Source organism: Centrocercus urophasianus, unplaced genomic scaffold, assembly GCF_019232065.1.
Source record: "Centrocercus urophasianus isolate 14NV4802_14NV808 unplaced genomic scaffold, USGS_Curo_1.0 seq_48, whole genome shotgun sequence".
Classification (NCBI taxonomy): domain Eukaryota; kingdom Metazoa; phylum Chordata; class Aves; order Galliformes; family Phasianidae; genus Centrocercus; species Centrocercus urophasianus.
In genome coordinates this window covers 1-26,453 of record NW_024885066.1, presented here as the reverse complement: position 1 = coordinate 26,453, position 26,453 = coordinate 1, and the positions used below count along the sequence as shown (strand labels likewise).

At 54.0% G+C, this 26,453-nt stretch overlaps 2 protein-coding genes and 1 long non-coding RNA gene across 6 annotated transcripts; 1 reads left to right on the top strand and 2 right to left on the bottom strand.

The window, feature by feature from the left end:
• Window positions 1-308: 308 nt before the first annotated feature.
• Window positions 309-11,294, bottom strand: UBXN11 (UBX domain protein 11). Of its 4 annotated transcripts, XM_042834666.1 has the most exons (13): window positions 11,246-11,265; window positions 9,996-10,323; window positions 9,779-9,879; window positions 8,956-9,010; window positions 7,932-8,008; window positions 7,321-7,432; window positions 5,747-5,964; window positions 4,964-5,041; window positions 3,556-3,676; window positions 2,636-2,736; window positions 2,352-2,419; window positions 1,552-1,698; window positions 309-966 (listed from the first exon to the last, which is right to left on the bottom strand). In XM_042834666.1, the coding sequence occupies exons 3-13, from the start codon at window positions 9,860-9,862 to the stop codon at window positions 801-803; spliced, it is 1,227 nt and encodes a 408-aa protein (XP_042690600.1). In that variant the 5' UTR covers window positions 9,863-9,879; window positions 9,996-10,323; window positions 11,246-11,265; the 3' UTR covers window positions 309-800. The 4 variants fall into 4 exon arrangements, with proteins under 4 accessions (XP_042690600.1, XP_042690597.1, XP_042690599.1 ...); XM_042834663.1 differs by lacking the exon at window positions 9,996-10,323 and having other exon boundaries at window positions 11,246-11,294; XM_042834665.1 differs by lacking the exon at window positions 11,246-11,265 and having other exon boundaries at window positions 9,996-10,869.
• A 987-nt stretch (window positions 11,295-12,281) lies between these two features.
• LOC122168947 lies at window positions 12,282-14,169 on the top strand. Its single transcript, XR_006171432.1, has 2 exons — window positions 12,282-12,543; window positions 13,872-14,169. It is a non-coding gene; the product is annotated as an uncharacterized LOC122168947 (long non-coding RNA).
• Window positions 14,170-15,945: 1,776 nt separating this feature from the next.
• On the bottom strand, window positions 15,946-23,161 carry CRYBG2 (crystallin beta-gamma domain containing 2). The gene is given in 19 exon segments (XM_042834627.1): window positions 15,946-16,174; window positions 16,262-16,421; window positions 16,766-16,924; window positions 17,245-17,368; window positions 17,454-17,593; window positions 17,754-17,883; window positions 17,993-18,105; window positions 18,221-18,253; window positions 18,357-18,483; window positions 18,566-18,708; window positions 18,824-18,950; window positions 19,076-19,239; window positions 19,316-19,442; window positions 19,523-19,662; window positions 19,738-19,894; window positions 20,112-20,230; window positions 20,310-20,357; window positions 20,908-22,989; window positions 22,991-23,161. Coding segments are annotated over 19 exon segments (4,332 nt in total). The 5' UTR covers window positions 23,141-23,161; the 3' UTR covers window positions 15,946-16,085.
• Window positions 23,162-26,453: the final 3,292 nt, after the last annotated feature.

Below are 26,453 nucleotides of genomic sequence, written 5' to 3'. Positions count from 1 at the left end.
CCCAGCCTAAAGGAGGGGAAGATGCTTTACTCTCAGGGTTCAGCAGAGAAGAAGCAAAGGGATTATGCTCTTCTCCAATGACACGGTGTCCTGTTGCAGCAGAGTGGCGGGCTGGGATGGAGGAAGGCAGCAGCTTGAAGCCGCAGCAGGCTTGGCTCCGTGTGGCTGTGAGCCTTGGCCCCTCTGCAGCTGGGGGCTGTCCAAGGAAAGGAGCTGCTCATGTCCAGGAAACCCAGCAGCAGGATCTCCTGGCTGGAAGGAGGCTGGCTCAGTCCCAGTACTGCAACGGCCCAAGGCCATTGCTCAAGACTGTGTCACTGAGCCTGCTTTACTTCTGCTATACATACAGTTGAAATCTCCGGGCAGCAGCTCTGTGGAAAGGAGATTGACCCCTTGCTATTTGTCTGTCCTGCCTAGATATCTGCTGCTGTAGAGAATCCCTGAGTCCGGCTAAGCAACTGCCCTGGTACCAGTGCAAAGCTGGCAGCCTTCCCTGAGCAAAGATCAGCCAATATAACCTAAAGCAGAGGTGAGAAACCAGGCCTCTGCCTTGAGCTAACAGAAATCCCTGTGACAGCAGCCCACCTGATCTGGGGAAGAGCAACCATCCACCCGGGGGGCAGCAGAATACGGGCTGGCATGCGGCACTCTGCTAAAGGGAGAAGGAGCCCTGCTCTCCATCCCAGGTAACGGCACAATGAAACTAGATCTGGAAAGACAACTCTGCTCTCTTCCAGCCAAGGGGATGTTGTAATTCAGTTAACAGTGCAAGATAGCTCTTTCCTCCTGCAGAGGAGCCGCTAGGCTGTTTGCAGTCCCGTCCCCTCTGGAGGGAAGGGGTCTCTTCTCCGCAGCAGCAAGGAGGCACTGGGGATCAGCCCACATTCCTGCAGGCTCCTGGAGTTGTCCGCGTACAGCCTCTGGGGAAAGGTGCTGATGATCTCATATGAGTCGGAATCTCCACCCCTAGGAAAGAACAGCGCAATCTTTTCCTATGCACAGCATCCCCCAAGATTTTGCAGAGATGCTGTGGCTCATCCAATTGCAGTTACTTAAGAGCAGAGGGAGAGGCTGCCTTGCAAGTGCAGGCCAAGCAGAAAAAAAGGCTTCCTGCCCAAACTGCGCATAGCCAGGCACAGAGCAGCCATTCCAGGCTTCACAGCTGCAGTGGGAAGGAGGCTGTTCCGTCCCAGCAGAAGTGAGCTCAGCATGAGCTTGGATAGAGGCAAGGGCTACAGCCTATGATGAGTGAAGACCAAAAAGGTCCCCCAGCCATCCGGAACTGTTAGTTTTGAGAGGATGAAAGGCATCTCTTGTGATGCGTCAGCTTTTTGTCAAAGATGTGTATTAGGTGCTCTGAGCAGATCCCTGCCAGCTAGAGAGCAGCTCTGGTGTCAAGAGGAGCCAAAGCAGCAGAGAGAGCCCAGGACCCAGCTCTGCTCAGTGCAGGCTGCTCTGCTCCAAGCATGGCTCCAGGGCCCTGAGCAGCAGCAGAACCTCCCCTAGAGCTGTATGGAGCAGAATGGGGAGCAAGGAGGGCAAGAGTCCTACCTGGCGTGGGCAAGGTGTTGGCGCAGGTCCCCTATTGTCTCTGAGAACAGCATCTTTATGACATACGTCTGCTCCCCGCTCTCAGATTTGATGCGAAGAGTGCAGACTTCAGGGGCAGAAGCTCCAGGCTCTTCAGCTCTCTCTAAGCTGGAGGTCAGAAAGCTGTCTCAGTTAAGGAGTGAGGGCTCTGGTGTGCTGGGGTCATCAGAACTGGGGAGAAGAGCTTTCCATCTGGGAATGTGCTTGAGACGAGCAAGGCTTAGTCTGCGCACAGACCCAGCTGCCACTATGCTTTCACTGCTTAAAAGCTGCCTTGAGAAGAGGATTGCTGACCTTTTTTTGCTTAATTATTTTAGATCAGGGTTGTCTGGTAAAATCTCTGCCCTACTTTTTTGATTAAAAATAATCTGCTTGGGATTTTTTCATTAGCTATTTGGGTCTTATCTTGCCTAGAAAACTGAGTGAAAATACACTGTTTATGTCACATCCCACTTGCACATCACTTTCCTGGAGGGATTCTTCCATTTAGTTAACAGCTTCAGGTGGCTTTAAATTCTTAAATTCTGTCTTGCCGTCGGGAAAAGTATTTCACTGCCGTAAGTTACAATGAACAACAGAAATTTTGTTAGAGTTGTAAAAGTTGGCAGGTTTTTCCCCAAAAAAACAAATATGGCTTTTTTTTTTTTTTTTTTCCTAGTTATTCCCAAGGTTTAAAATCAATGGGCAGAAACCCCTGGGGAAAAAAGAAAAAAAGTGAGATAGGAGGGAGAGCTGATGGGCAGGGATGTGTGCAGCCATACCTCTGCAGGGCAGGCAGCCTGGGTGTCCCCACCACGATCTCTTTGCTGCTCCGCACCCCATCAGAGCCCTGCAACCAAACCCAGGTGAGTATCACCACCTGTTCTACACAGAGACAAACCAGAGCCAGAACAGACCAGGAGCAGGTGCCAAAGTGCTGCGTGTGTGCTCTGATGGAGCATCTGGGGAAGAGGAGGTTAGGAGGAGGTGTGGTTGTGTGCAGAGCACTGAGCCTGAGGAACCATGCCAGCCTGCTCCTTGGGGTGTTGTTTGGGCACATCCATACCTGCTGCACTGCTCCGACTGTGTCTTGGGTGGCCATTGCTTCACTGCACAGTGATGACTTAGAATACTTGTTCCAAGACTGCTCCAGAGAGGGTTTGGGACCTGCCAGAGAAGAAGGAATATGTCAAAAAGCTCATACACCTACAGAATTCTCCCTCCAAATAAACTGGTTTAGTGAAAAGGGAGTACAACATCTGGCAGAGAGAGCTCTACCCTCTCCTGGCCGTGTGGATGCTGGCTCCTGGTCCCCAGCTGCAGCTTGTCCCACTTTCTGGCTCGCTAACGTTGTGACTGCCAGTGGAACCAGAGAGCAACTGTGCAGCTCACACCTGCAATGTGTAACAGGCAGAAACCCTCTTATCTCTGCTGCAAACAGGAAGGTCTGATACTGTGGCAGTTCATACATGCTTGGAAAATTGCTCGTCTTGCAGTTGTGTCGGTTCCTTTTGGTGGTGTCAGTGGGCAGCTACTTTTTTCCCAGTAATAAAGGATAAAGGGAACTTCTCTGCTTGTGAATGTCTCTGAGATAAGCAAGAGTATTCATGTATATAAATATGAAGATGCTGCTGAGGGCAGTGCATGTGTACAGGTTGTTTAGTTATGCTTGTGTAGCTCTGCTGTTTTCTGCCTACTTGGCTGAGCACGTTTGGCTCTCCAGCCAGTCAGAGTATCTCAGCTTTGCTTATGCAGGCTGCTGGAACCCAGAAGCAAAATGAGGAAATATGAGGCCTGACCTCATTCAAAGAATGCATGGTTCCTTGGTGTCCTCTGATGTTGAGAAGGGTGAAGCTTTGACCTGGAAGTGTTGCCTTCCTCTTTGAGACCCCACATATTCTCTTCTTGCTAGCTGGACTGCCCCACTGAGGTTTCAGTTCTTCTCTTTGGGAGATGCATTTCTGAGAGATAGGTGTAGGAACTTACCAGGGATCTCAGTGGGCTCCTCCACCTTGCTTAGTTTTGAATGGCCAACAACTCGGCCATGGCCAGGAAAGCTCCCAGGAAGGTCTGTCTCCCGAAATACCACATCTCTTTTGTCAGTGACCTGTTGGTTAAGGCCGATTGCTATAAGCAAGGCTCACTGTATCAAGAAGCAATAAAATAAGCAACTTAGAGCAGTAAGTCCCAAATGGAACTGAGATACTTCCTTGGGAGCTGCTCCAGCTGTCCAAACCCAATGAAACACATCTCCAGTTCCTCTAGGTTTTCTAACAAAGCAAATCCTGCTAGATCCTGGCCTATCCGGGCCTCAGTGTAGTTCAATGTCTCAACGGGCACAGGACAGCCATCCCCTTTCCATAAGTTGTAAAAAATGTGTGCAGGCCTGACCTTTCTTGTCTGTTTCCATGCTTGAAAATGCTCTCTACAGTGTGAAAGCAGCTGTTTGGAAGTGGAGGGGGATTTACTGTCACTCATGCTGCACTGCAGAAGTTGCAGTGGGATCTGATGGATGGCTCCAACAAAGGGACAGTGCCAGACTGAGGCCTCCAGCAGTGGGAAAAACTGTATAAGGAGGGTCAGTCTTTCTGCCTAGGCGTCAGCGTTGTCCTGTGGCCTGTAGCTGTGGTTGCAATAAGCTGGCTACAGGCACCACATGAGCAACAGCCCCGCACAGTCCCTCCCGTTCCATCTGGTTTTCCAACCGCACCCCCTCCAGCTCACACTGCTCTGACCTATTTGCACAGATGTGCCCTGCTTTCTTCTTGGTGGTGCAGGTGCACCCCTCTGCCTGCGCCCGCTTACGTTTCAGAGGCACTTAGAGACCTAAATCGGAGTCCTCTGAGGCTCTCAGTCTGAAAAGGTGGCCTTGGCTTTTTGCCATCCCTGAAAAATTAGAAAGAAATTGGGCCCAAAAGGACTGCAGGTGGCCAAACCCATTTAAATTACTGCAAATTAAACTCTCTGCAAACTGTGCGAGATATACTTTTCCAATCTGCTTTTAGAAACTCTTCCAGGAGAACCAGTTGAGATGTTGATGTTGTACAGCTCTTCAGGGGCTGCATATACCACCTATACCACTGCTCTTCTGCAAAGCCTATTGGTGCTCTCACAAGTCTTGATCCAAGCCAAGATTCAGCCAGGCAGAGAAATTGTTCAGCCCTGACAATTGCTCACCTACATCCTGTAACGGCTCAGGCAGGTGTGCTCCTCACCACTGCCATACACGCATGCACAGAACTCAGCTGCTCGTATGCTGCGTTCAGAAACCTCAACCAGAGATTGGTACAGGGAACATGTAGCTTGGTGAAAGAAATCTGAACAACTTCCTTGGGGAAAAAAGAGAGCCATTTCTTCCAAAAACCCCGTGAAAGCAGAGCTTTGCACTGCTTACCTGCAGAGGGGCACCATCTGGGTAGCGTGCCTGCAACTCTGAAGGGAAATAACCATCCATAATGTCCTGCAGGCATTGCTGAAACAAAAAATGACAGCTCGTTCATGGTCATACTTCTGATTTTCTATTTATCTGATGACTAATGTTTACATCCTGGGCTGCTCCTGTTTGTAATATTTCTGCCGTGCAAAAAAAAAGAAGTCCAGACTCCCCCTCTCATAAAAAAAAAAAAAAAAAAAAAAAAAACAATAATACAAAAACAAAAAAATGCTGCTCAGTTGATTTTTAAAGGTGTGCTGGGAACAAGTTTAAGGTTTGTTTATATTTATTTATTTATTTATTTATTTATTTAATGTATAAAGCACCTATCACCTGATTGATACCCAATCTTTGGGATCATTCTGATGGCAGGGCTAAGAACAGGACTCACCCTGTTAGCACCTCAGCATTTCTGTTTCCAGCCAATTGGGAAAAAAAAAAAAAAAAAAAAAAAAAAGCCACAAGATTTTGCTGCCAGTGTTGAATACTGCTACTCCAACAGGGCTGGAGGAGACTCACTGTGAATGGCAGCAGTTTGCAGTGCGATTTCTCCAACAGATGTGCAGAACAGCACAAGCATCCCAGCAGGGCAGTGGGATGCGAAGGCCGGAGGTCTCGTTAGCTGCTTGTTTTGGGGACTGAGGTGATCCCACTGGCCTTGTTCTTCTGAGTTCCCTTTGCTGATACACTGTGAATCACAGCAGGGTGGCTCCACGTCTGACTCCTGCACAAACCTTTTCGTACCTGAGCAGACTGTTCCTCATAGGAGCGAAAGGCTCCTTCCAGCATGACGATCCCATTCTGATACAGGGTCAGAGGGAGGGGTTCTGGCTGCCTCAGCCGAGCTCCTCCTGGTGTGTGCTGCACGTGAGAGACGCCATCTCCAGCCAGCATGTTCAAACCCTTCACGTTTTCCAAGATTAAATCAAAATCAACCTGGTGTTTGGAAACAACTGCCTCACCTGTGGCAGGAAGAGCAGAGTTATGGGGGGAAGGAGATGCCAGCCAAGCAGCTTTCGCCTCTGTGTGGATGTGCCTGAGGAGTCTCTGCATCCCAACAGTTTGGGGTTGTCATTGCTGCCTTTCATGTGCACGTCACTTTGTCACTTTGCAAAGCATGGTGCAACAATATCGCCGTGGTTCAGGGCTGCCAGATCTACGTGGGTGTGTGCAAAACTGCAAGGGCACGGTAGCAGAAAAACAGCCTTCACCTAAAGTGAGCATAGAAGTCTAGCCAAAGTGCAGCCAACTGTTCGGCAACTTGGTTTTGGTTGTAATTTCTTAAGTGTTGACCCTTAACGTGGTGCTGCAAAATGCACAGAGAGGAATGAGTAACCTAAATAGGCTAAATGGACCAGGGCAGATCTGCTGAAGAAATGTCAGTGCGGCTGCATGCTCTGAGCCACCAGCACGTCTCACTGCAGTAGATTTATTTCTCTCTTGCTGGGATGCTGCAGAGGGTGTTTGAGGAGGTGATAGGGCGAAGCAGTGAGAGCATTACAGTGGGACAGAAGAATGAAATGAAAAGAGAAAATGAAACAGAAGGTAAGACCTTTGGTATTTCTGTTCTGATTTTCTGAGATTTGATTATGGGTGAGGGAAAAGAGCTTTAAATGAGAGGGAGGGAATCTCCCTTAAAAAGGGCAAGCAATGTGAAAAGTATAAAAATATTTCTACTGCTTTTCACGTCTTCTTCCTTCCTTCATGTAAGGATTAGATTAACAAGCTCATATTTGCGCAGTTGTAAGTTAGTAGCAACAGTTACATAGCCCAAGCAGTGCTCTTTTTTTTTCCTCTGTTACCACTCCGCCAAATATGCTTGGACTCCATACAGCACAGTCAGGCCCCAGTTAAACCACTCACATGGTGGCTGGGAGGAAAGACAAACAATACTCTGAGGGAGCCAGACAATGCGGGTAAGTTGCTATGGCTACTAAATACACAAAGCATCTGGTTCTGTTTTCCACCCATTTTATGTCAGTGTTTTTAGAGCAATCAAGCTTCAAACATTCAGGGTATGTGAACTCTTCAGGAAGCAGCTGCTGTGAAGGTATTCTTCCAAATGGCTGGGCCACCAGGATCTCTCGTTTTTCTCCAGATGAAGTTTATAAAATATAGGTGTATAGAATACCAGTGCTCTGCCTGTCCCAGCTCCTGTTAAGTTGTTCCATGTCTCTAATCCTGAGATGGACTGACATGAAGACCTCAGAACAGGATCTCAGATTCTGATCACCCGCTTATCTAAGGAGTATCAGACCTTCCCTAAGCATGCAGAGGAGCTGGGATGGCTGCTTTAGCAAAGAGCACGGATGCTTTACCTGCCTTCCAGAACCTCTTTGCCAGCAGTTCGTCATCTCTCAGCGACTCCAAGTCTTCCAGCTCTTCGTGTCTGTCTCCAACCCAGATCAGACCATAGTCATTTAGAAACCGCTGTAAGAGGAAAGGACAAGTCAGCGTTGTAGACCAGAGCTAGAAACTAGACAGAGAAGCCTCGCAGTGCTTGGCTGCAACAGTGAGAAGCAGAAGTAGAGGTGAACAACGTTTACCTCAGGGTTGGGAGGCTGCCAACTCATGGCAGTAGAAGTAGCAGCTCTAACTAGAAGCAGGTAAAAGGGAGGAAGGATTAAACTATCTGTAGTGATACAGCAGTCTCCCAAGAGTCTAGTAGCTGTGTAGGTTGTTTCCACAGCCCTGGAAATCAAAATGATGAGGCTTGCAGCAGGCAAGTGTATAAAACCTGTAGTGTACAATATAATAATAACATACTACCCTGTAGTTCACACTCAGCTTGTTATTTTCATTCAGAGGAGTGAAGAGAGAATTTGTAGTTATCATAGAGGCAGCTTGAAAAGAACCAGGCAGTCTGGGACTGCAACAATCTGAAACCAAAGGTACAAATGGCTTGGAGCAAGTAAAGCAGGCATCTCACCTCCATCTCCCAGACCTGAGTCTGCAGCTGAAGGCACCTCCTTTCCAGATCCTCTGCTGTGGATGAGTCAGGAGCAGCTGAGAGGGAAGATCTGCTTTTACTGTGCATAGCCTTAAAGAAGAGCTACTGGTAGCCCACGTCACACAATGTGGAAGCCCCAGCAGTCTGCCTGCACCGTCAGTAAACTGTAAAACACTGCTGAAGTTTTATGCTATAGGAAGCTGATGTGAGTGGTGCTGTCCACTGCTGTACACTGAGAACTGCTTGTCTTGGTCCTAAGAGACCTATTCAACAATCAGCAGGTGTCCACCAAAGCTGGATCCAGAAACCTAGGCTTCGTAGCTGGCACAGTGTGTGATGAGGTACAAAACACAGTTGTGGTTTGACAGGCTTTTTGTGTTCTCTGCTCAGGAAATAGAGATACAGCACAGCTTTACACCAACAAGGTATTTCAGCCATGACAGGAAACGTGTCTGGGATCAGCAGGAGAGTTATGGATTCCAAGGAATTGAGCAGAAGAGCTTCAGTGACTCACTTAAAGCTGAGCTTATTTTAGCATTAAGTTGCCTTGCAAATGAGTGAGCCTGAACCTGTAGGTGCTGTTTGAGATTGCAAGTCAATTTTTGGTTTTGCTTAGCTGTGAGTTGCTCTGTTTGTTGGTTTTTGTTTGTTTGTTTGTTTTTCCCAACCTATTTGAACTGTATGGTGTACATTGTTCTTTTTTTCTCTGGCCATCTTCAGGTTTGTGGTTATTCTGTGCTCATGGAAACTTATTAAGGCACGGAAAATAGGTCAGGAAATAATGTTTAGTGCTGCGCCAGAAAAGCAGAACAACTGAAGTGAGGATCTACCTTGGCAAACAGCACCGTGTGTGTAACTGATACCACCATGGAAGAGGCTCATAGGCTTTTGAGGCAGGGATGGCTGAGAAGGAATGTCTCCAAGCCTGCTCTGCAGCAGTACCAGGAGACCTGTAACTCTCCCGTGGGTAAGAGCAAGGTACCAAGGATCCAACAATTTTTACCTTCTCCTTTCTGAAGAGTCTTCATCTTCTCCTCAAGCTCCGCAATCTTCCTGTCCTTCAAGATCAGAATGAATAATGACCTTGTTAAGATCCTCTGCTTTCAGGACCTTGATGCAGCTAGCATAATTAGTCCTGGCTGGGTGAGGCAGTGCTGCACATGCTCTCTCTCAGAGAGTAAAAATAAGGGTCAAAATGGCCTCACAAATGTCTTAATTTGTGACTCAGCAGAGGGGTGGGATGTAATACACTGCTCCAATATTAGACTGCGGACATTGCTAACCTATCTCCCCCTTCCATCTGCACAAGAATGCAGCTCATACTTAGGCCTGTTAGTGGCTGATCTAGAAAGCAGACCAGCATTTCTGTCACCATTGGTTAGAAAAGAAGACAAAACCACCAAAAAAAAAAAAAAAAAAAACCTATTGCTATTTATTCTAAACTAAACAGTATTTATTCTCAACAGTATTACAAAAAGACCTGTTCTAAGATTACTTTTCTTGTCTAAACCACTGGTTGCTTTGTTTTGTTTTCAGAATGCAAAAGAAAGAAGAGTCTGAAGCCAAATAGATAGTAGTGAAAGGATGCTGAGAGTCATTACTTTGTAAAGTCACAGGATCAGAGCAGTAAGGGCTGTCCAGTCTTCCATGTCAAGGGCAGATATGACTGCTCTGCTGTTTTACAAAGGCTAACCTGTCTAATTAACAGAGTAGGCTATGGATTAACTTGTTGTAGCCCAGACTGTGTCTAAGTGAGTGTATCATTACCCTGGCTTGAAAGTTAAATCAGGACACTGAACAGGCCTGGTAAGGGCCAGAACTTTTACCTTCAGTTGGATTTCTTGCGCTTGTTTATCTATTTTTTGTTCCAACAGACTGATTTTTTGCATCATGGATGACATGAGCTCCATGTCAGTGGGAATTGTACCTGAAAGCACAAATATGTTACCTCTAGAAAGGCAATTCATATTGGAGGCTTATCTGCACCATAAGGGAACCCACACATGAGCTCTGGTTCTGCCAAAGCAGGTGAAAAAAGGATACCTTTGGCGGGTGTGGGGTGGAAATCCCTCAGCTCTTATTTTTGAGAGCTGTTGGTAGGGAGGTAGCTATGTCAATGGCAGCATGCTGTGTATGTGAGGGGGAGACAACACAAAATAGCCCTCGCCTGGGGTACTGAGTCCACCAGACTGTCACTGAGAGACTATGATGGTCAAGAACCCCCTTATCTTCGAGGGACTTCACCCTGTGAAGTGGTGAACTAGATGATCTTTAAGGTCTCTTCCAACCTAAGCCATTCTGTGATGTCATATATTCTTTTTTAGTGTTGTCCCTGCAAGGGAAGGCTGCCGTAGGGGACAGGCTGTGTCACCTGTGAGGAGGCACAAAATGTATGAAAGGTTAGTATTTTGCATATGACTTCTCCAAAAACAGGTAAAGAAACATAGGTGTTACACTGAAAGTGAACTCCACTGAAAGTGGAGTGGCCCCAGGTTATTCACTCCCAGGAGCACTCTCAAAATCAGTGGGTGAGAGCATTTGTTACTGCACAGAACCAAAAGGATCTCAGTTCGCTCAGAGCGAACACAAAATGGGGCTGGCAGAAAGAGGCTGTGACGCTGGTACAGAACATCCTGTGCCACACAGAGAGGCAGGAAGTACCACAGAGCTGCCTTAATGAAAAGTACAACATCTGGGAGCAGCACAAACAGGAAACTTCACTGACAGCAGAGGAGCAGCTTTTGTGCTGTTTATCTAACAGGCCAGCTACGACCTAAAGTGAAACTGTGAAATGAAATGAAGCTCTAATGTGCTCCACGGGTTGCCGAGGATGTCAAAACCCTCCACCACTTATCTGATGGTGGGCGTGTAGGAAGAAGAGCTGCGCTCACCACGAGAGGTGTGGATGGTGAGCACTGCCTTGCCAGCAAACAGCTCAGCTGGGCCCTGCTGTGACAAGTGGTGAGGAGGGAATATATAAATAACGAGGATAGGTTTGTTAGCTTTGTGGGGGGAGGGATTGCTTGATGAGCAAGTTTCCCAAAACACAAAGGAAGAGGCTGTCCCGAAGGGCCCAAACTCTGCATTCCTCACCGGCCCACACTGCGCGCCTTTGGGCAGGGCGTTCCTGCACCTCTCAGCGCAGCGCAGAAATGGCCACGAATGCTCCCGCAGGCATCCTGAGGGCCCCCCACCACAACGGGACTTGAAACAAAGGCCAGAAGCGACCCCGGCCTCTCGGCGTTGGCTCCGCGGGGAGGCCTGAGGTAGGCCGGCCGTCCCGCAGCACTCACCCCGCTCTCAGCGCCCGCACCGCCATCTTGTTTACCCGCTGTTGCCACGGCGACGCCTGGACGCTGTGATTGGCTGAGCTGCGGTCACGTGGAGCGGGGCGGACGGGCGAGGATTGCAAGTCCCGGCGTGCACCGCGGCAGAGAGCGCGCATCGCTTTGCACCTATTAGAAGGTGACCGTAATGAAGTGGGAATGAACTCAGGCGACCTCCACAAAGTGGGAGATAAGAGAGTGGACGAGAAATAACCATGGGACACCGTGCCACCTTAACAAATAATTCCAGCGCTGCTCAGGACAGAAATATCACAAATGGGAACAAATATTTTCTTATGTGTACCATAAGGAAACATATGAAGAAAACAAGAAGGAAAGTTGGAATTTATCTATTAGGCATTCATTGGCTGCCCCAATTGGCTGGCTGAGAAATAGCAGACTTTCAGTTGTGTACTCAGGCAAAATGGCTATTGGAATTTCTGCATTCCAGATTTTTTGGGGGTGAGATAGGAGATGCAATGCCAAGAGCATTCAATGTGCTGCACTCTGAGCCGCCAGCCCCCACGCAGGGCTCACTGTGATGCACTCACAGAAATGAAAGCCACAGCAACAGGTGTAGCTTTGCTCGTTTCAACCTGTCCTAAAATAGCCCGTTCTGTTTTCTGCTGTTTGCTGGCAGGTGGGTGGTGCAGCTCAGCAATGTGCTGCAAACGCTGTTAGGGCTGAAGGGAGCCCTGCCACCATCTGTGATGTGGATCAGACCACCCTGCCACACTTGTGTCTTGGGCCTAGCTCCTGCCCTTCACTGCGGGGCAGGAGGTTCATTACACAGCGCAGTGTTTGCAGACCCTCCTGCTGAAGCAGAGGGTTTGAACCTGTAATTGGTGCTGGCCCTACACAGGCATGGGGCACAATGTAGGGAGTGCTATATGGTGTTGGAAATGGGAGGGCAAGGGGCTCACTGCCTTTGCTGGAGATGGTGACTGGGGTGTCCTGTTCAGAGCATCATCCCCACCTGCACATCCCTGCAGCATCAGCAGTGCCAGTAATGCCTTCCTGGCGCTTTTCCATGGATCCGATTATGGTGTCCCTTCTGCGTGATGGGTTGTGCTCTGCAGAAGCAGCATGAGGAAGGAAAGTGTGATTGGTGAGATGGGGCCACGGCTGCACTTTAAAAGCTCTGATAGCAATCACCGTGAGCAGATGAGGAAGCATTGCAGCAAGCTGCACACTGAGCTTGGACCATGCAGCCTCTCCAGTGTGCCCACCTGCTCCTCCTGATTGCCCTGCTCGCCCTCTGCTTGGTAAGAGAAAGACCACTGCTCGGGCACCCCAAAAGCTGGGGAGCAGCCAGACCCATCCCTGGGGTGTAAGACTGGTTAGGGGTCTGGGATCCAACCGGTGGGGGAATTCTGCCTTCAGCTGGGAGCCACAACAATTTATTTTACTTTAACCATGCTTGCTGTAAAAGGAGCTTTGCACTGCAGGCTGCAAAGTTTAAATACTTCTGTATGTTGCTTTTTGTTTGAGGTTTTTTTTTTTTTTGCTTAAGAGCTTTACGCATATTCATAACCTTATCATCTCTCAGCTCTCCCCCCCATTGTGCAGCTTCTCCTTTGCATGCTGGCCCCTTCTCTATCCCAGCTGCTGCCTGGTTCAGGGTTGCTGCGCATGGCTGTAGGGACGCTGGGCATAGCAGCAGGGTTCCCTCCTTCCCTTCCCTTCCCTTCCCTTCCCTTCCCTTCCCTTCCCCCTTTTTACTGCTGGGAGGCCCTTCAACGGTTCCAGCACCATGCAGGCAGATAGCAGCTATCACTTGGGTGGGGACCTTTGCTCGGAAGTGGGCAAAGACCTCCAGGGAGGGTGATGCTCCTCAGAGCAGCTCTTGGGTTGATCTTATTCTTTTCTGCTGTATGTTGATAATGAGGCCGGATGAGCTGGCGTCACTCTCAAATGCCACACAGATGTGACACGTTGTAGGCTCCATGGGATGCATTTACATTTGAGCATCTCACCCTGTGACAACAAGCCTTCACAGCTAGAAAGAGTGCCTGCAAAATGAGGCCCATCCTAACCGTCCACTACAGCTCCAGAGGGAACCTGTGAGATCGAGGAGCAGTGAAACACAAAGCAAGTGGTTCTGCACAGCCATGGCGGCAGTGTTCAAGCAAGTGCCTTAATTTAGAAGGGGCTCTTTAGAGAGGGAAGGAAGCTGCCCTGAAATTTCCACCCCAGCTGCATTACTACTTCATGTAACAATTGCAGTGCCCCTCGCAACAGGAAGGTCTTGGCTCCCCTCCCCCTTGATTCCACCAGGGACCTTCCCAGCTCTGTCTCTACACCCCACATCCTCCAGCACTGGCCTCGCAGGCTCCACATCCCCAGCCACTTCCTCAGAGGCCAGCCCCTCCCTTCTGCTTTCCTACTCGCTGTTTCTAAAAGCCTCGAAAAAGGGCGACGGCATGAGGGAGCGCCCGCTTTGCTTCCGGCATGGGAAAACCCGCAAGTCCTCAGCTCTGCTGGCGTGTGGGGCCTCAGGAGAGCGCATGGCACTGAGACACTACGAGACAGGAGATCCCGCTTCTCTGCCTGACTTTGCAGCCGTCGCCAACTGCCCTCTCTGCTTTTCCAGCCCTTAGGACAGGCGGAGGACAACAGCACCATGACAGAGGGGATCGTAGCCCGGAGCCCGCCCTGCGGCAGCCCTGCTCTCCTGTCCCTGGCCCTGGGGCTGGCTGCGGCCTTCCTCCTGCGGCTCTGCTGAGCCGAAGGTCCCCGCAGTCCAGCGCTTCCCCGCTCCGCCGCCGGGCCCGGCCAGCTCCCGTCCCCGTGTCCCCACAGTGCTTCCCTATGGCCGCAGCCTCCAGGAGGATCAGCTCCAAGCACGGTCGTGCTGCGAAGCTCTGAGAAATAAAGTACGGAGGCTCCGACGCGTTTGTTTCTCGTGCTGTTACGGGCCGGCACCGGGACGGGCTCGGTGAGGGGAACACCAAGACCGCCCGCACCTCCGGGGCGGCCGCAACCGCGCCCCGATTGCCGGGCTGAAGCAGCACAAGGGCGCAGCGCCCCCAGCAGGACGGGCGGACCCGAGGCACCGCCCTCCACCCAGCACTAACCGATCACAGGCGGTCTTCGCCGAGCGGACCAATCACCGAATTCAAATCTCCCAGCTCTTCGCCAATCTGGAGCTGCCAATCGCCGGTCCTGGCCTATCCCGGCCCGGCGGGTTTTATATAAGGGCGGAATGAGTGCGGTAGTGGTGCGCTGCGGCGGGCTGCTGGTTGTGCGGTGCGGTGCGGTGCAGCTGTGCGCCCGCTGCCGTTCGCCTCACACGAGGGGGCTGACCCGCACCGGCAGCGTCCCTGCCAGTGATGGACCACGCGTGGCGGCCACGCAGCGGCCGGGCACCCTCAGGCTTCGCCCAGGCCCTTCTCCCAGGTGATCGCCTCCCGGCCGCAGCTCTGCTCTGCTCGGCGCAGCGTAGTGTGTGCGCTCCGCCCCTCCCACCGCTGCCTGCAGGGCGCTGTTGGGCTCCAGCCCCTGTGCTGCGATCTGTGTGGTTCTCTGACCTCCTTCCCCAGTGAGCCTCACGGCAGCTCGGCATGTTTCGCCATAATCACTGGTGTTTGGGCACGGCTGCTGCCGACAGCCAGAGCAATCACTGGCAAGCTGGAGCTGCCTGATGTCAGGACTTAAGTGTACCCTGTCTGCAGGAGAGACCCGCAGGGAAGGCGTTGTGCTGCCTGTTGCTGCCAGAACAGCCCGGTTTTGCTGCAGGGTTGGTAACTGATTGCTTCCCGCATGACGCGATGTCCCCAAGCTGGGTCCAAACCTGCTGAGCAAACCAGGAGTGCTGCTCTGCCCAGCAGCGAGGACAGAAGTGTCTGGGTGTGCAGACATCCCCCACCATGTCTCCTCCAGCTCTGCATCGTGTTCCTGGGCAGCTCCGGCCCTGCTCTGAGCCCTGCTTGGATGGAGGGCAGCTCTGTTCTGGAGACTGGAGAAGGAGCTGAGCTGCGGTGGGGATGTGCAGCGGGGCTCACGTTGGCGATGATTTTGGTAATCCCAAGCCTGCAGCAGAGCAGGGTGCTGATGTCAGCCCAAGACCATCACCATCCCCATGTGGGACTGAAACCATTATGTCCTGGAGCACCTAAATGCTTTCTGATTCCCACATGCTTTCTTGTTTCTCCATGGCAGGGCTTTCCCTGGTTAAACACCCTCCATCTGAAGGGCATGAGTGCTCTACTGTACCCATCCCTATGGTACAGCCCAGCCCAGTCTGGCAGTGCCAGGACACATCCACACGGCATCTCATCCTGCTGCACTCAGGAACGAAGGACCCAGAGCCCCCTGCCCTTACAGCAGCATCCAGAGCCAGACACACTGCCACCTCAGAAGTACAGCCTGTGCACCTTGCTTTTCAGAACCAAGGGCTTGGATGTTGCTCACAGCACTTGGACACTGAGCTCCCGCCTGGGAGGCAGGATTGGGTCCTGTGCTTGAGGAGCACTGCACAACTCGGCAAGGAGGACAAGGAGAGCAAAACCAGGTAGGGCTGGCCCCCTCGAGTGGGGCCGTATCTTACACACGTACATAAATACAGTTCAGATAGGGAAATGGGGTGGGGAAGAGGCTCTGCTGCGCTGCACTCAGTGCGTCCCACAGCAGTCAGCAGCACGTGTGTCCATGGTGCTCCAGGAGGGAGTTGGGCAATGGGGGTGGTCATGGCATCCTTCATGGCAGCTGCTCGCAGGCAGCGGGGCAGGAGGCAGCTCCCACCACTGCAGGGTGTTCCTGTCCTTCCCTGTTACACTTGCTGGCACCAGGGCCACATGCTCCCTGCTCATAGCACCTGTATCTCCCAGATCTGTGTGGGGCGTTCTTCAGCTACCTCCCAAATGATGGCATGGTCCCGGTCGTATGATCGGCCGCCTGCAAAGAGGAGAGTGGCCCCATCTGACACCTCATTTCCACGGGGTGCCTGGAACAGCAGCCCCTGTGCTGGCACCACAGCTTTACCTTTTACATCGAGAATCATATCCTCAAACATCTGGCTGTGAATCCGTCCCTGAGAATTGATGCTCCAGGTCTGACATGGCATCCGGGTTTCGGACCACAGCACCGCCTTTGCTCCCTTCCCAGCTGGCCCGATGACCTGCAGGCTCATGGCGGGGGCAACCTGCAGTGGGAGGTGGTGGACACATCAGCTCCATCCCCTCCATTGCCTCCACCTGGTGAGGCTCAGGGGCTTTGGGCTTGGAGGTTTCATGTCAAAAGCATCTGGTTCTGGGGTGGGACATGGGGAAGGCAGGAAAACAATGAGGGGCAGGCATGATCAAGGTGATAAAATCCTCTGGTGTGGCAGAAATGCATTCATGTCTCCAGAAGAGACCGGAAGAAGGGAGAATCAATGGGCTTTGGTGACGAGGCTGAGGTTATCCTGGGAAAAAAACAGGTGGAAGCCCTAAAAGGTCTGTCTGGGGCATTCCCAGGTCCCCTCCATCTCCAATCTGCAGCCCTGACCTGGTTTTTCAGCAGCCCATCCTCGTAGTACCATACAGAGCTGCTCTGCTCGCTCAGGCTGGAGACCACCACGCGCCCTGCTTTCATGTCCTCCACATCATCAGGGACAGACAGGTAGAGCTGCAGCTCCTTGCTCCTGATGCGGAAATAGATCCGTCTCTGGAAGGAGAGAAGCTCTTTTTGCTCAGGATCTCTGCAGCGCCCAAGAATCACATTGTGCATGTCTCCACAGCGCCAGGGTGATGGCTGTGGCCCTGGTTCATCTCACAGCTGGCACAGCATGGCTCGCCATGCCATGCTGCCAAGACATTGTGCAAGGTGCTTGCCCGTGGGGAGCATTTCGCCACGACAAATTGCAGGGAGGAGCAGGGAGCCGAGGAAGGTTGGCGGCACTTTCATGGTTGAGCACTGCCAGCAGCGTGCTGCTTTCCCCAGCCCCATTGCACCAGGGCTGGTTTGGGGGCTCCCTGGGTGCTCACCTGGCGGATGGGGTAGAGGGACCCCACGTGCTGCAGCCCGCTGTAGGTCAGCCAGTTGGTGATCTCAGTGCACTCCAGCAGCCACTGGCGGCCTCGGAAGTCACCGTGCTCACATAGCACCCAGCTGCAGAGATGGGCAGAGTGCGGTCAGCCTCAGTAGGCAAACAGACCCCAGCTGGGATGGGAACAGCAGGGCTGGGCTCACTTACATGCCACCTTTGACACGCACTGACAGCACATGGTTGTTGAAACCCTCTGCCTGGAGACTCCGCACTTCACTGTTCAACTCGATCTCCTTCCCCTCGAAACACTCCAGGCCGTGCAGGAAGATGGAGGGCTCTGAGAAGAACTGTAGGAGGGGGCAAAGATGAAGGTGTAAAGGGGGAAAGCTGGGGGAAGCACAGAGCACCCATGTGTATGGATGGGCTCTGGGGCTGGAGAACAAATGCTGCAGGAAACAAGGAGGCTTCTGAGGGCTTCTGCCTCAGTGATGTTGGATGGACACTCACCACTGGGACCTTCTTCAAGGAGCGGATGGTGGTGGAGGAGAGGCAGCCCATGGCACCCAACGTGGGGTACTCACCCTCGGACAGCACATGCTGCTGCCCAGTGAAGGCCTGGCTGTCAAACAGGATCCAGCTGGCAAGGAGCAGAGGAGCATGTTTGAGCTGATGCAGCCATCGCGGGGGGTGAGTGTCTCCCAGGACTCCCCGTCCTATCCCCCACCATTGAGACCCCAGTGCCCTACCTGCCCCCACGAACCCTGCAGGAGCGGGGCACAAAGCTGTCAGGCAGGGCACTCTGCTCGTCCTCAAAGGCAAGGTGCTCCCCCAGGAAGTCAGGCTCCGAGAAGAGCAGGATCTGTGGAGGGGCATGGAGGGGCTCAGTGAGGCAGGCAAAGCAGCACTGTCACTATCCCACAAAGAGTGGTGATACCAAGATCGGTGTGTCTCCCTCCCCACACACCACTCCATACCTTGGAGACGAAGTGCAGGTTGTGTTCCCTAACCTGCAAACAAACAGAGTGGGACTGGTTGCCAGCTCACCCAACCATGGGGCACCCATGGGTGTGCAGAGGGGGATCCAGGCTCTGGGGGTCCGTGCACACCCACCTGCAGGATGGGCTGTGCCGAGGCAATGCGGCAGTTGGTGGCTCCCCAGTCCTCAAAGTTGCGATACACTCCCTTCTCCAGGATGTATTGCTCTCCCGAAAAGTTGGGGCCCTCGTAGGCCACCCACCTGCCAGGGGGATGCAAGCTCAGGCTCAGGCTTGGCCATCCCTATGTCCCTTCTGTCCCCGTGTCCCAGGTTCCATACTCACACACCACTCAGCACATGGATGGACTGTGTGACGGTGCCATAGCCAGCCAGCTGTGTATCGGGCAGTGCCTCACTCAGCTCCACGCTGGGACCCTCCTCAAAGTCCATGGCCTCGAAGAGCACCAGTGCTGGGTCAGAGAAATCCTGCAGGGACAAGCCCCAAGCCCTCAGTTTGTTGTGGGGAAAGGATTGGAGAATGGCTGCTCTCCGTAATACATGACCTTATGGGACATAGGATGGTGGCACCCGATGCTCTCACCGTCCGTATGAGCCGTAAGGACATCAGCTCCTTGCCATAGCCACCCCACTGCCGCCAGTCCTGGTACTCTCCTTCTTCCAACAGGTACTGGTGGCCACGGAAGCCCTCCTTCTCATAGCCGACCCAGCTGTGTGCAAGACACTGAGATCAGACAAGCACTGAGATCCCCACAGCTGAGCATCTCTGAGATGTGCCACCTCACTGCATCCTGCAGCCCCCAAGCCCTCTCCTGTGGGTCACCCCACTGCTCACCAGCCACCCAGGACACGCATTGAGCCCACGGTGGGCAGCGGCAGTTCGGGCAGGCGCTTCAGGTCGTAGACATCCCGGCTGATGATGGAGCTGTGTCCCTGGAAGTCCCTGTCCTCATAGATCAGCACCTGCGGCTCGCCAGGACGCTCCACCACCGGGCAGCCCTGGGAAATGGAAGTAGAGGCAGAGCGATGTGCTCACACAGAATATGGCCCCAGTGCTCCAACAGCCATTGCTTACCAGCCTGATGGGATGCATGGAGCAGATGGATGGATCCTTCGCTCCCCAGGCCTTCAGGTTGGGGTACCCGCCTGGCTCCAGGACATAGGGGTCATCATCAAAGAAGGGCTTGGAGTAAACCAGCCACCTAGGGAGGAAATGCCCAAATGCCCGTTGGTGGCTAGGAGCATCCCATGCCAGCAGCACCCCACACCCTGTCCTGCTCACAGTCCCGAGTGCACAATGATGGAGGAAGCAGTGAGTGGCTGCCCCTGCACGCGGGTATCCTCGGCCGAGTCGCTGAACTGCAGTCTGGCGCCTTCTCCGTTTTCCTCAGCAAACAGGCTGATCTCAGGCGTGCAGTAATCCTGGTGTGGGGAGAGCACAGAATGAAGGGTGGCTGAATTTGGGAGGTCTCCGCACCCCATTTTCCAGCTGCTCACCTTCACCACCCTCTTGAAGGAGCCGATGCGGAAGGGCCGACTGCCACGCGACTCATCGCTCTGCCCATACACTATCCAGGGGTTGTCAATCTCCACATCCCCCTCTGCCAGCACACACTTGCGTCCATGGAACCGTGGTTTTTCATACATCACCCACCTGCCATCAGGGAAATGCCCATTGCTATGCTTACCAGTCTCTGCCTAGTGGCAGGGTGCAGAACATGGCCATACAGAGCCTCCAGCAGCATCCCGTCACCCCAGTATTGGCTCATGGCCATAGCCATTGCCTGTGGCACAATGGTGACCACTGAACATGGATTGTGACACAGCCTCCTCCCCAGCTGCCCCCAATCTTGTCCCTGCATGGTCCCTACCCTCCACGGATGACCCTGATGGAGATTTTGTGTGACAGCTCCCAAGATGTAGCGTCGGGGACATCACCCCAGATCTCCCGTCTGTGCCCTGCGAAGCCAGCCTCAGAGAAGAGGATGATCTGGTTGGGGTGACAGCAGATTGCTCAGCACCGTGGCCCCAGGGCCAGCCCTGCCCAGCCCCTGCCCCATGCCCCATACCTTTCCGGGTCTGGCGTTTATCTTCACAGAGCCCTCCTTGTCATCCTGCTGTGCGCACCCGAGAACACATGAAGAGCTCAGGACATCAGCCGCACCAGCCATTGCCTCAGCCCAACAGAGCAGCAGCCAAAGCCTCGCGTCTACAGCTAGCAAATCCCTCCCACTGCCCCGAGCAGCCACACCTCAAGCATTCCTGCACCATCTGGAACAGCCTCTGCCCAGCCCCTGCCCTCTGTCACCCATCCCCACACCCTCCTATCCCCAGCCCTACACTTGCCCATCCCAGAACCTTCTCATTACCTACACTGGTAGCCTCATAGTACTCATTCTGATACCTTCCCATCACCCATCCCAGAACCCTCCCTTCTCCAGCTCAACACCTTCCCATCCCAGTACCCTTTCTCACTGCCTATCCTGGTACCCTCCCATCACCCATCCCAGCACCATCCCATTGTACTGGCAGTTATGCAGCACAGCTTCCCCCAATACAATGCACCATCCATAGGCTGGAAGCAGGGGAAGATGCTCAGGGAATTCAGATCTGACACCCCCCTATGTGCCCCAGCACCCTCAGGCACTGCTCCAGGGCTGCACTCACCGGGATGTCAGTGGGGTATGGGGCTCCGGCACTCGCTGGCTCTTCAGGAACAGAAGGGTTGTGGTCATGACTCAGTGCTTCCAGCTCAGTGCTGGGCTGGTCACCAGCACCTATACCATTGGAGACCCCATTGTGGGTGCTGGCGGAGGACACGAAGCGGCTGTAAAGCATGCTGTTGTCCAGGCGTGAGTAGGGCTTGGCCTCATCTGCTGCAGCTGCACGGTGCTCCAGGAAGTCAGAGAGCAGTGCCATCCCTTTGAGGACATTCCCTCGGAACAGAATACTGCGCTCACCCGTGGCCCTGCCCTGCATCGGCCCCCCCAGGAGCGAACCCAGTTCCCCATTGCCATTCTGAGCCTTCCTCAGTGTCTTCTCCCCAGGGCTCAGGTAGGGGTTCTCAATCTCCTCCTCCTCATCGTGGCTCTCAGTGCCCTCTGGGGGGGTCTCAGCTCGTTGTCCCCCCCCTCCCCATGCCAGCAGCTCCTGCAGGGCAACAGGCAGTGAGATGTGGGTGCGTGGGGCCACGCGGTCCTCATGGATGGGTGGCAGTGCTGTGCAGCGACCCAGTGCTGAGGGCCGGGGCTGGCGCGGAACCTTGGGTGCCTTCCGTATCTCTGAGGGCTCCATGTTGCGCAGCGTGTCCACGAAGATTTCCATGTCCACCACCAGCTCAGGATCCTCCTCGGATGCATCTGGGGGACTCTCTGATGGTGGAGCTGGGGACTCATGGGAGGTCTCCGGGATGCTCTCACTTTGGGGCTTTGAGATGCTCTTAGATTGAGGTTTGGGGACACTCTCAGGTTGAGGTTTTGGGGTGCTCTCAAATTGGGGTTTGGGGACCCCCTCTGGTTGGGGTTTTGGGTCACCCTCAGATTGAAGTTTTGGGGAACTCTCAGGTTGAGATTTTGGGGTGCTGTCAGGTTGGGGTTTGGGGACACTCTCAGGTTGAGGTTTTGGGACACCCTCAGATTGAAGTTTTGGGGCACTCTCAGGTTGAGGCTTTGAGATACTCTCACTTTGCAGTTTTGGGACACCCTCAGGTTGAAGTTCTGGAACACCCTCAGGTTGAAGTTTTGGGACACTATCAAATTGGCATTTGGGGACACTATCAGGTTGGGGTTTTGGGATGCTCTCAGGTTGAGGCTTTGGGACACTCTCAGGCTGGGGCTTTGCAGTGTTCTCAGGCTGGGGCTCTGCAGTGCTCTCCATAGGAGGCTCAGGGATGCTCTGGGCCACACCCTCATGATTCTTCACCATCTCACCCTCCTTCATTTCAACTTCTGTGTCTTTTGGAGATGCTCGTGCTCCATGTAACAGCTCAGGTCCATCACTTGCTTCCTTGGAGATGTTTTTGGAGGTGCCACCAGTTTCCTCAGAGCTCTCTGTCCTGGGCTGTATGGCTGAAATAGAGCCATCCCTATGCACTGCACCTCCTTCTCTGGCTCCAGACTGATCTGTCAGAGGACACTGGGCACTGGCTGTACTGGTTTGCAGGTCCTGGGGTTTGTCTCTGCCTCTTGGCATTGCATCGGACATGGATTCATTTGGCTTTGGACATTTCTCCCTGGAGGATTCCCTGGTATCCAGGGTGTTCAGTGAGCTTTTGCCACGTGCTGTGATCTTGGTGATGCCACCACCATCCGGCTTACAGCCTTTCTGATGCGATGGGGGCACAGTGGTGGCTTTGCACACTCCATTTTGGGTTTTCCTGCCCTCCTCCGCCTCCCTGCCCTCCCGCAGCACAGTGACATGCCTGGCCCTGGGCTTGGGGTCACGTGTTGAGCGCTGGCAGCGGGGCGCAGTGGGGAGCAGCACGCCATGCATGTAGCTCTCACGGTGCACAGGGACATCTCTGGGCGCAGGCACTGTGTCATCCTCCCGCTTCTCCTCCCGCCGCCGTGGCGAGAAGACCTGTGAGAAAATGGGGCCGTGCGCTGCAAAGTCCTTCAGGATGCTGACAGAGGACGAACAGCTGCGCTGCGTCACCGCGCTCGGCCCCGACGCCGTCTTCTCCACGATCTCCCTCTCCCAGGCCTGCAGCAGCAGGGAGACGCGGGAGGGGCTGCCATCCCGGCCCCCCCCCTCCTGCCATGTGCTCCAGCCGTCGTGACACCAGTGAGACTTTCTGGAACCGGGATCGGCTCTCGGGTCCGGGTGCTGCTGTTTGCTTCATGCTCAGCTCGGCACTGGAGACGAAGCCCTTCGCCTCACTGTGCTGGAACGGCAGATCCATGCGGGCCCTGCCACCACGCAGCAGGGCTGGTGGAGCTGCAGGGAGAGGCACCAGGATCCAGCTGAGCTGAGACCCCAAGCCTTGAGCCCATCCCTTTGGACTTTGGTCCTCCCCTCCGTGGTCCCTTAGAACATTCTGGGGGTCTCAAGCACACAGGTGGTAACTTTGTGTTTCCTTAGAGCACCTCTTGGGATGCTCACCCATGCATGACCTGGGGTACCACCATCCCTTCATTGCAATGAAATAAAATTCAATGCAATGCAACAACACAACGTTTCATGCCATGCAGTGACATGACACAACATGCAGCACAAAGCAACGAAATGCAATACAACTGCGTGAAATGTAAGAAATGCAATGATATGCAATGCAATGCATTGAAATGAAACGCAGTGCAACAAAATGCAATGCAATGCAATGTCTGCACGTCCCAGCGCTCTGCCACACCACCTGGGCAGGATCTGGCTGTGCTGTGCTCTGCCCCGAGCTGCAGGATGAGTCAGGAGGGCGCAGGACTGCACCGAGTCAGCAAAGACAGCAAACAAACAAGCCCAAAAAATAACAGGGAAGCAGCTCCATGAGGTGAAAGGGCCTCAGTGGGGCCGTGCCACAGCACCCAGGGGTTTTGCTGGAGGCTGGGGCCAGCAGCATCTTCCCTTGATCATGGCAGTTATTGCTCAGCAAAGATGGGATTGCTCCATCCACATCTGAGGCCCCACTGGCACAAGAAAATGAGCTGCATTAATTACCCGCTGCTTGCACCCTGATCAGAGCAGGCACCCAGCACCCTGTGCCCGTGTCCCCATGCTGGGTGGTGCTGGATGCTGCCGGGGACGACATGGGCACCCCGAGGCTGCGGCTGGCAGAGTGACGCCATGCAGGGCTGCGTGACTGCCCCAGAATGGTTTTATTGCTGTGTTTGGGAAATGGAAAGCAGCTGACGAAGCAGCTGTGGATGAATGAGCCGGAAGCATGGCAGCATCTCAGCATCTCCCATTTAGGGGCTGTTTGGTGTCCCCAACCCAAACACCAGCTGTATGTGGGCTGCAGGGGCAGCAGGAGGGTCTGGGACTGGGGTATGGCCCAAAGAGTGCTAAAATTAAGCACTTTCTTGGCTGGGGATGGGGAAGGCCATCCATGGGCTGATTCCTCATGGATGAGAAATGGATTTCTCCCATGCGGCCACTTCCCCCATCCCTGGGGTCAGCGCTGGATGCTTCCTGTTGTGAGGTTCACCCGGGGCTGGGTCCCTCTAAACCCCATCACATCTGCTCTGCCCTCCACCAGAATGTTTCACTGATGGCACGGGAACATTGGGTCCTGCCTGCCCGCCATGCACCCCAGCCTGGCAGGTCTTTCTGGTCTATATAGGAGGGGTTGGTGTCATTTTGCAGTAGGCTATGAGACCATGTCTGGGATAGTGAGCAGGGCTGGATGTAGGAAGAGCTCAGGCAGGGCCAGGCATCTGCATCAGCAAAGCTACATCTGGATCCACGGAGCCACAGCTGGATCCATAGGGCCACAGATGGCTCTGGCACCCAGTGGGTGCTGAGGGCACACCACCCCCGTGCTCTGCAGCCCTGCCTGGTACCAGCACCCCAGATAGAGGCAGGTGAGGATGTGGCCGTCCCTGCACGCCAGGACATGCTGCAATGAAACCCAGCTGTATTGTTGCAATGGGCACCTGGCGCAGCAATTAATCACCTGTCCCACCCAAGCAAACCCGCTCAGCTAATTGTTGGCTCTTGCTATTCAGAAGGGTCCCTAAGTAGCCTGATCAGGGCTCCTGGAACCTGATTAAGATGCCTGCAATGTAATGAAGAGACCAAGGGCTGAGTGGCAGCAACCTGTGGCCAGCTTTGAGCTTGTGGCCATGGGGAAACCTGGCCTGCAGACACACTGGGATGTTCCCAATGTCTGCAGGTGAGAGCAGACCTGCTACCTCCAGGAAAATCGAGAATTTGGTTTGAGCGGCTGCTGCACAGATCAGGACTAATAATTAGGGCAGGGCAATTTCCATTTCCCCTTTTGTTACCGGTGCTTCCGCAGCCACATGCCCTGCAGAGAGGAGGGGATGTGGGTGGGCATGGACCCTGCTATCAGCTAGCCACAAGGCCACTGGGGCTGGGTGAGCACTTCTTTGTCCTCAATGGGTGTGAGGATGTGCTTTGTGTTGGGAATAGGGTTAAAAGCCTGAAGGAGTTGAAGCCGAGTGGCAGAAACGGGCTTTGCAACCCAACCCGTGCCGACATCAGCTCAGTGGGGACCAAACAGCAGCATCGGCACACGGATCTGAGCACGGCCCTGACTGGCAGCAGGTGCCCTACAGCTCCTGGCCCCCACAGCATCCACGGGCCCCAACCCACACCCCACGTACCTGCCGCCCGAGGGTCCCGCCGCGCCGGGTGGGCACTGCACTGACCGACCGCACCGAAGGCACTGCGCAGGGCTCGGGGTGCTGCTCCCTGCACCGGCACGCCGCGGCTGGGCGGACCGGCAGAGTCACCCGGCGAACACCCAGCCCTCGGTGAGCACCCAGCCCTGGCGAGCGGAGGTTTGGCATTCCTCAGGTGCTGACAGCCGGGGAGCCGGTCGGGCTGGTTCCCCAGCAACCCAGCTCCTCCATTTCCTGAGACTCAGCAGCGCCGGTCGGGGGACCGGCCCGCCTGGGTTGATGAGGCCCCCAGAGCCCTGCCGGGCCACCTTGGTGGGACCTTTGTCCCATCCGCCGCCTCCTCCCACCACCGGGTCCGTCCCCAGTGATACCGGGTGTCCCGTGGCTGTGATCACAGCTGAATTCGTTGCCAGGACTCAAAGCACGTGGCACACAAAGGGACAGGGTGATCACGATGGTCATCCATCATCCCTGTGCCACAAACGCTCCGCTGCCCCCAGGGGGACAGAGCAGTGATCGCGGTGGCCCTGGGCCACCACAGGAGACATGGCCCGGGGTGTGGGCTGTACTGTCCTAGAAAAGCTCGGGCAACGGCACCGGCCCTGGCTCCTCGCCTTGCCTCGGCTCCCAGCCTCGTCCCGGGCCGCCGCCCCCGAGTCACCACTGGCTCAGTGCACACAGCCACCATCCTGGGGACGCTGGGGCACCCTGCACCTCGGCCAGTAGTTTCAGGGTGGGATCTGAGGAGCTCACAGTTCTGCTGTCCTCCACCCGCTGACACTTTGCCGGTTCGAGTTGGACTCTGCCCTGCTTGTCCCCATTGCAGGGTTGTGAAACCCCTGGGAAAGCCACACTGTGGGGTCTGGGATGGGGTCCCCAGCACAGGAGATTCTGGGAGCAAAGGTTGGTGCTGTGCTG

Coding starts and splice junctions, on each gene's coding strand:
- UBXN11 (XM_042834662.1), bottom strand. CDS start 9,919: ATGAATTGCCTTTCTAGAGGTAACATATTTGTGCTTTCAGGTACAATT. Junction 9,011..9,778: donor CGCAAGAAATCCAACTGAAG/GTAAAAGTTCTG, acceptor CTGATCTTGAAG/GACAGGAAGATTGCGGAGCT. Junction 2,420..2,635: donor CAGTCGGAGCAGTGCAGCAG/GTATGGATGTGC, acceptor GTTTGGTTGCAG/GGCTCTGATGGGGTGCGGAG.